Below are 7291 nucleotides of genomic sequence, written 5' to 3'. Positions count from 1 at the left end.
AGACTCATAAAAAAACAAAACAAAACAAACAAAGCCGCTTCACCCCAGTGTCTAGCTAGCCTTTCTCCTCCTGGAGAGAGCTGTCTGTCATTGGTTTTCATTCTTTCCGTTTGTAAAAGACACCCGCCCTGTGTGAGCCTGTTAATTAGAACAAACCCAGAGAGAGCTGTTTCTGTTACACTTTAGAACTACAGAAACTTCCAGCCTGTGGTGGAATGGGAGAGACGGCAGGCAGTGCGCTGTCTGCTCTGGCTAGAGCCAGGGTGTCAGCGCCTGAATTAAACAAGAGGCAAATGAAAAGACTCTCGAGGCTTAGAACTGGGAGTATGAGACCGCCTTCACCATTTCCCTGAGGGGCTACCCAGGCGCGTCTGATTCCAAAGTTAGCCTCTGTGAGAGCAGTGAAGAGCAAGAAGCTTCTGAGGCCAGCTCAGGGTCAGGCGTGGAGTCTATTCCTGCTGAGCTGCTGAGTCACTGCCCCTCAGAGAGCAGCTGAGCCTGTTTCAATTTACCTAGAAGATCTCCAGGGAAGCCTCCAGCTGGGTGTTCCACAGAGGTGACCCCTGCTCTTATCTGGAAACTCTACAAACTTTTCCCTAACACTCGACTTCAAAGCATTTAAATATCAATAATTTAGATAAGGTGCATTACACACAAGCACACTTCCCTAGAGGGTTAAAAATCAATGGAAAAGTAGAAATACCAAAAATACCTTCTAGTTCTTTCAAACACTAGCTTCGACTCCTAAGGTTAGTAAAGAACAGATCAGACTGGAATTCTGAACTTCTAGTAGGTCCTCAAAAGCTTCCCCGAAAAGGCTTAGAGTGGTGGTTCTCAACCTTCCTGAAACGCTGCAGCCCTTTAATATAGTTCCTCCTGTTGTGCTGACCCCATCTCATAACAATTGTAACACAGTAATTGTTACTGTTATGAATCATAACGTGAATGTCTAATGTGCAGGATATCTGATCTGTGACCCCAAAGGCTGAGAAAGGCTGGCTTGGAGGTAAATGAGGAGATGAGGGGTGAGGGTGGGGGGGAATAGGACACAGCAGACAATAAGAACAAAGCTCTTGTGACCCCCCTCTAAGGCACCGTCCTCTTCTATGGGACTGAACACACCCGGCGCACTCCCTACGCCTCCTTTCCGAAGTTTGAGTCTTTGGTTTACTATCTCAGGAAGAGAAAATAAACACTCATTTTGTATTTTTTAAAAAATTTATTTGTGATCTGTACACGTGATAAAGTGGGGCTCCATTGTAGATCTTTAAAGGTAGAACAAAACAAAAATCCAAAGTAAAAATGTATAAATACAATATATATTTTCTTACAAAAATGGGAGATTTACAAAATATACATACTGCACTGTCTCTATTTTACAAATTTCACATGCACTTAAGAGATAAAACATATAAGATGCCAAACCTGTGTAGTGGCAGCTCAAAAAAAAAAAAAAAAACCTGACAGGTGAGATCACTTTGAAAGTTTTAAGAAATACAAGATCACTTTAACTATAAGAGCAGCTCCAGTCAACTGATCGTGACATATAGAAAGTAATTTGTACTCCTGACAGTACCCCCCTGGTTGGCATTTAAAAACTGCTCTGAGAAACTGAAGAGCTTTGCAAAATCGGAGGACAGTCAGTGTCAAAGGTAGGGTAAAGGTTAACTCCCATGATGCTCTGCTTAACTTTACACCATTATGCCAAAGAACCAGACTTCTATTGCAGGGGAAAAAAAAAAAAAAAGAGTACATGATTTAAGATTAATAAATGTAAGTCTTCTAGCACATTTCAAAGAACTCTAGAATCACTTTGAAGTTCACCTTCCCTTAATGACATTCTTGAAACCTGGTTCAAACTCTCCTCTTGCTTCAGAATCATTCTTTACTCCTGCATGCTACCAGAGAGAGGTCAGTGCACGTGTCTCATACGTGTTGAAATCTCTAGAACTACAAGGGAAAAGGGGGCAAAATGTTTTGAAACCTTTAAATTAAAATGTTTGCCTTTTGCCTTTACTAATGTGAGCATTGTGTCTCTTCTTTTGTCTTGAAGGATACAAATTGGGAAGGGAAGCCAGGCCTGGTGGACCAGGCCTTTAATCCCAGCAATTGAGAGGCAGAGGCAGGTGGATCTCTGTGAGTTCGAGGCCAGCCTTGTCTACAGAGCTAGTTCCTGGATGGTCAGGGCTACACAGAGAGACCCTGTCTGGAGGAAAGAAACAAAACAAAACAACTAAAATCCCAAATTGGACGGAAGAAAGAAGGCAGAAAATCAAAACTTGGGTTATGGGGGTGTAGAATGGAGGAAGATTTCATTAAGCAGTTTACCGGAGTCTTTTAGATCATATGTTCTGAATTAAATCTGTTTAAAACAAATAACAAAACTTGCGTTTCCTTTATCCAAGTCAAAACGTGTGGCCGGACGCTTACGAAAGCAGCCCTTCACTTTTCCTTAAAAAGGAATGTTTATCTCAACCGAATTAACAACCCAGGGGAAACCTCCGATTTCTGCAGCTCTGCCTGTAAAAGCTACTGTCTTCACAGTTAGGCCTCTCCTCCGGGAGACACTTTTGTTTCCCGCTTTGTCTCTTATAACAAAGACAGGGGGGGGGGGGGAATGCATTCCTGTTTTGAAAAGCATCAAGTCATCACTTCTTTTCAGGGTATGAAACCAAATAAAACATTCTTCTTCGTTCTGCCTCCCGCCTTTCCTAGAGAATGAAAAAGTAGCAGACTGTATCTACCACTCGGCTCTTTGGCCTCCTCTCCGAAACCTTCTCGGGCATCTCTGCGTTAGGACTCTAGCAGACAGGACTCCCCCGCCTTCCAAATGCTTATTTTACTAGACTTGAAAGGAGTAGGGAAGGAAAAACAGGCGGGAGGGGGTCCGGGAGGAGGACTGTAAGGGGTCTGACCCTGGAAATTAACCCATCTGGGCTCCAGTTTGGCCCCAGTGAAAAGAGATTATGGTTTGACCACCGCTTGACAAGGGCACCGCAGGGGGTCCCCATTTTGGCCACAAAGCCTAGGCTGCAGACAGAGCGGTATCCTCCCCCACCCTCACCCCCTCCCTCACTGGAGTGAGGACAGCCACTTGCCTTGCAGCAGGGGATTGGACTCACAACCCTGGCTCATCTCTGGTGCCTGACGAACTCAGTCTCTGATCTCAGCCTTTCCCTTAGACCCTAGCCAGCCCATATCTTTCACAGTTAGCATCGTCCTGCAAGTCTTAGCCAGGAGTCTTTTCAGCCACTGCCTTCGCCTTTTCATTTGGGCCTCCTCTCAAGACCATCTCTCACCCCAAATTTCTTCTCACCTCCAAATAACTTCTCACTTCCAGATTAAAGCTCAGTGGAGGGGGCAGGGAGTTTACAGAAACAAGCCCCCCACCCAACAGTTCTTTCCCTACCATGCCTCTCCTCCTGCGAAAGAGTAGAAGTGGCAAGGGTGGGGTAAGGACCAGGGCTCATACCGCAGTCTCCCCCTTGCTGCTGTGGCTGAGTCTGTGGTAGAAGCGACGCCATGACTGCAGGGTCTTGCCCGACCAGATCCAGAAGCCGGTAGTGATGCCCACGATCATGGTCATCAGGTACTTGATCATGAAGACTGTAAAGTCGGGGCTCATGGGCGAGAAGTGGCCCGGGGGGCAGGGCACAGCGTAGCTCTTGCAGGTCTGCAGGAGCCAGGTGCGCTCCCAGTGCTCGCGGAAGGCCTGCTCGTAAAAGTAGCACGCCAGCACGATGGTGGCTGGGACCGTGTAGAGCACGCTGAAGACGCCAATGCGCACCATGAGCTTCTCCAGCTTCTCCGTCTTGGTGCCATCGTGCTTCATGATGGTGCGGATGCGAAAGAGAGACACAAAGCCGGCCAACAGGAAGGACGTACCGATGAAGAGGTAGACGAACAAGGGCGCCAGCACGAAGCCCCGCAGTGCATCCACACTAGACAGGCCCACGTAGCACACTCCACTGAGTAGGTCACCATCCACCTGGCCCATGGCCAAGATGGTGATTGTCTTGACCGCTGGCACAGCCCACGCGGCCAGATGAAAGTACTGCGAGTTGGCCTCGATGGCCTCGTGGCCCCACTTCATGCCAGCTGCCAAGAACCAAGTGAGGGAAAGAATGACCCACCAGATGGAGCTGGCCATGCCGAAGAAGTAAAGCACCATGAAGAGGATGGTGCAGCCCTCCTTCTTGGTGCCCTGCGCCACCGTGCGGTAGCCATCGTCCGAGAAGCGCTCCACGCACACGGCACGGTCCTCTAGCAGGAAGCCCGCCACGTGCGCCACTGCCACCATGAAGTAGCAGCCCGACAGGAAGATAATGGGTCGCTCTGGATAGCTGAAGCGACGCATGTCCACTAGGTAGGTGAGCACCGTGAAGAGCGTCGAGGCACAGCACAGCACTGACCACACACCTACCCAGAGGCGGGCGAAACGTCTCTCCTCTTCTTTAAAGTACATGAGGCCGTTAGCACGGCCTGGCTCACACGGGGCACCGCAGTCACGCTCGCCTAGGAAACGGTAGCCCAGGTAGGGGGGGACCTTGAGCTGACGCGGGCAAGAGAAGGGGAAAGACCAGCGGCCTCTGCCATCTGAGGGGGACATCGCAGTGAAAGGCGGGTCTGGCAGGTAGGGAGCAGTAGGGTAGGCGGTGGGACTACCGCCTGCGCCCCCGGAGCCGTCGGACGTGTTCTGCCCCACGCATATCTCGCCGGCGCCGTGCACCGGGAAGTTCTCGCAGCGCAGCCGCTCCGGCCACTGGAAACCGAACTTGTTCATGAGCGCCTCGCAGCCCTGTCGGGCGCGCTCGCACAAGGAACGGCACGGAGGAATGGCTTGGTCGAGCACGGTGCACACGGGTGCGTACATAGAGCATAAGAAGAAGCGCAGCTCGGGAGAACACTGCACCTTTACCAGAGGGTAGAACTGGTGCACCTCGAGGCCCGCGTCCTCTTGGTTCGTGTGGCCCAGCAGGTTGGGCAGGATGGTCTGGTTGTAGGCAATATCCGTGCACAACGGGATGGAGATGGGCTGGCAGAAGCCGTGGTCCGGTACCGAGATGCCTTTCTCGCCGTGGTATGGTTGAGCTCCGGTGTCCGTGGGCAGCGCGCCCAGAAGAGCAAGCACCAAGGCACAGAGGCCCAGGGGCGAGTGCGACGCCTCCGTGCCGGGGCCCCGCATCGCCGGCCGAGAGTGCAGCGGCGTTCTCAGCTGGAGGAAAAAGACGGGGCGCTGGGGAGCGGCTTGGATGCAGGGAGGCGCCGCCGCGCCCGGCGCATGAGAGTCCTCCCGGCGCCGGGGCCGGGCCGTGGGCGGCGCGGAGCCGAGGGTGCTAGGGTGCCTGCACAGCGGGGGCGAGGCCGCCAGCCGAGGGGGCGCCGCAGCCGCCTCCGCGTGGCACTCACGCGGCCTCCAGGGGTTCAAACTCCTGGGCCTGGAGTGGGGGGATCGAGGGGGGTGTCGCCTTACCCTCCCCGCCGAGACGTAACGGTGCGGCTTTCTCTGCGGCGACGAGCAACAAGCGTCTCCGGTTACCCTTCAAAGTTTGCCCAAGTTTCTCGAGCCCCGGGCGCACGCCGATACGCACGTCCCCTACACCAAGCCGGGCCTCCGCCAGGCCAGCGCCCAGCGTCCCCGCTTGCTCGCTCTGGTCGTCGCCTGGGTGCTGCTCCACCTTCTCTCCTTGAGGCCCCGCGGGCCACCGCTGCCGCCTCCTCTGATTCTGGAGCCTCCTTCAGTCCTAGGAAGGTCGGCCCCAAGTTTCAAGTCAAAGGGCTCGTTCTTGCTTTGAGTCCGATCGGTGCTCGGGAGGTAAGAGCTAGACAAGCTCGCTTTGGAAACGTAGTAGCGCGGAATCCGAAGCCCCTTCACCCGCAGTCGGCCTGCACCCGGCCTCTGCTGCCCCGCACAGTCCCAGCCCGCAACTCCCGGCGTCCGCCACCGCCCGCTAGGGAAGGAGTGCAGAGTAACGCCTGGGAGCTGCACTGGTGGCTAGAAGAAGCGTCGGGCTCGCAGGGCTCTGGGCCGCCCCGCCCCCTCCTCTCCCCCCATTCACAAACCACTCCGGGGGCGGGCCCGAGCCCTCTGGACGTCCAATAGAGCGCTTTGTTTTCTCTGTAGACGCCTTCCGATTGGGTGGAAGTCGGAAGGGGAGGCCGAGGGAACGAGGAAGGCGGTGCCTGAAGCGCTCTGGGCGGATTCCTGAGGGGAGGGGCGGAGAACTGAGAGAAAAGTTAGGAAAAACTTTTACCCAGAATTTGCTCAGGGGAGAAAAACGCACCAGAAAGGCAACTTGCTTGAAAGATTGGTTCCTCTTCCATGTACCCTAAAATACACATTCCCGAGCAAAAGGGGGCATTCGCTGAAGGCTTTGGCGAGAAGCTGAGAATAGCACAGTGCCAGGGCGGAGAGACGTGACCCAGAGTCACGTTAGCCTTGCCTGGCTGGCTAGAGCGGGAGGATTTTAGTTAGCATCAGTGTGGAGCGAGGAAAGGGTGCGACTAAGGACCGTTTTTTTCTTCCCATACCCCAGCCGACCATGTGAAGCCATAATCCCCTCTCCCTCCCCCAGTTACAAAAAGGGGGGCCGCCCGGAGGGAGAAACCGGAGTCGGCCGAGGGGCGGACTTGTGGCGGGAGGAAGTGCAGACCCTCGGAGGAGAGGGCCCAGAGCTGGGGGTTGCGCGGCACTCACGAGCCTGCCACCCCTCCCGGGCACACTGCTGGGAGCCTGGGATGCCCAAGAGGCTCTGGGGGTTTTGGAGAGCTCTAAGGCAGCTCTGGGGGAATGCTTATGAGAGTAACCTGAGACCGAGGGCCTCAGAACTCTCTGTATGATTTACAGAGCGCCTTCGGTTGCCCCGTTTCCCCTTCTTTCTGAGGTGTGTGGCCTCCAGAGAACCCATCTTCGTTGCAGAAGCAACCATTTGATCTTTCCATTTGGAATCTACATAGAAAAGTTTTAACGCGCGTTAGAAACCAGGGCATTTGCTAATTAAAGGGCTTTCGAGACACAAAGAGGGGTTATTTTCCTTCTGGGGTAGCGTTTTCTGATTGGCAAGCGTTCTTTTGTTCTTGGTCAAATCTTAACCCTGCTCCAGGCACTGGGCGCTCGTGCGCGTTGTCTGATTGCCCCGGACCGGTCGGAAGTTACTAAGGGGCCTCTGCCCTCTCCCAAGAGCCAGCATGAATACTATGAATTCCCATGCAGGGAAGTGACAAGTTGAATCGTTGAATCTGTCTCCGCAGTCTTACTATTTTAAACAACATTTTTTTCTGACTCAGTCCT

General features: G+C 53.4%; 1 protein-coding gene across 1 annotated transcript; it reads right to left on the bottom strand.

Annotated features, from left to right (window-relative positions):
- Positions 1–2727: 2727 nt before the first annotated feature.
- Positions 2728–5547, bottom strand: Fzd7 (frizzled class receptor 7). The gene is given in 1 exon segment (NM_001271185.1): positions 2728–5547. A coding segment is annotated over 1 exon segment (1719 nt). The 5' UTR covers positions 5186–5547; the 3' UTR covers positions 2728–3466.
- Positions 5548–7291: the final 1744 nt, after the last annotated feature.

Source organism: Rattus norvegicus, chromosome 9 (genome assembly GCF_021556685.1).
Source record: "Rattus norvegicus strain SHRSP/BbbUtx chromosome 9, alternate assembly SHRSP_T2T, whole genome shotgun sequence".
In the NCBI taxonomy this organism is placed as follows: Eukaryota; Metazoa; Chordata; class Mammalia; order Rodentia; family Muridae; genus Rattus; species Rattus norvegicus.
This window is presented reverse-complemented; position numbering and strand designations above follow the sequence as displayed.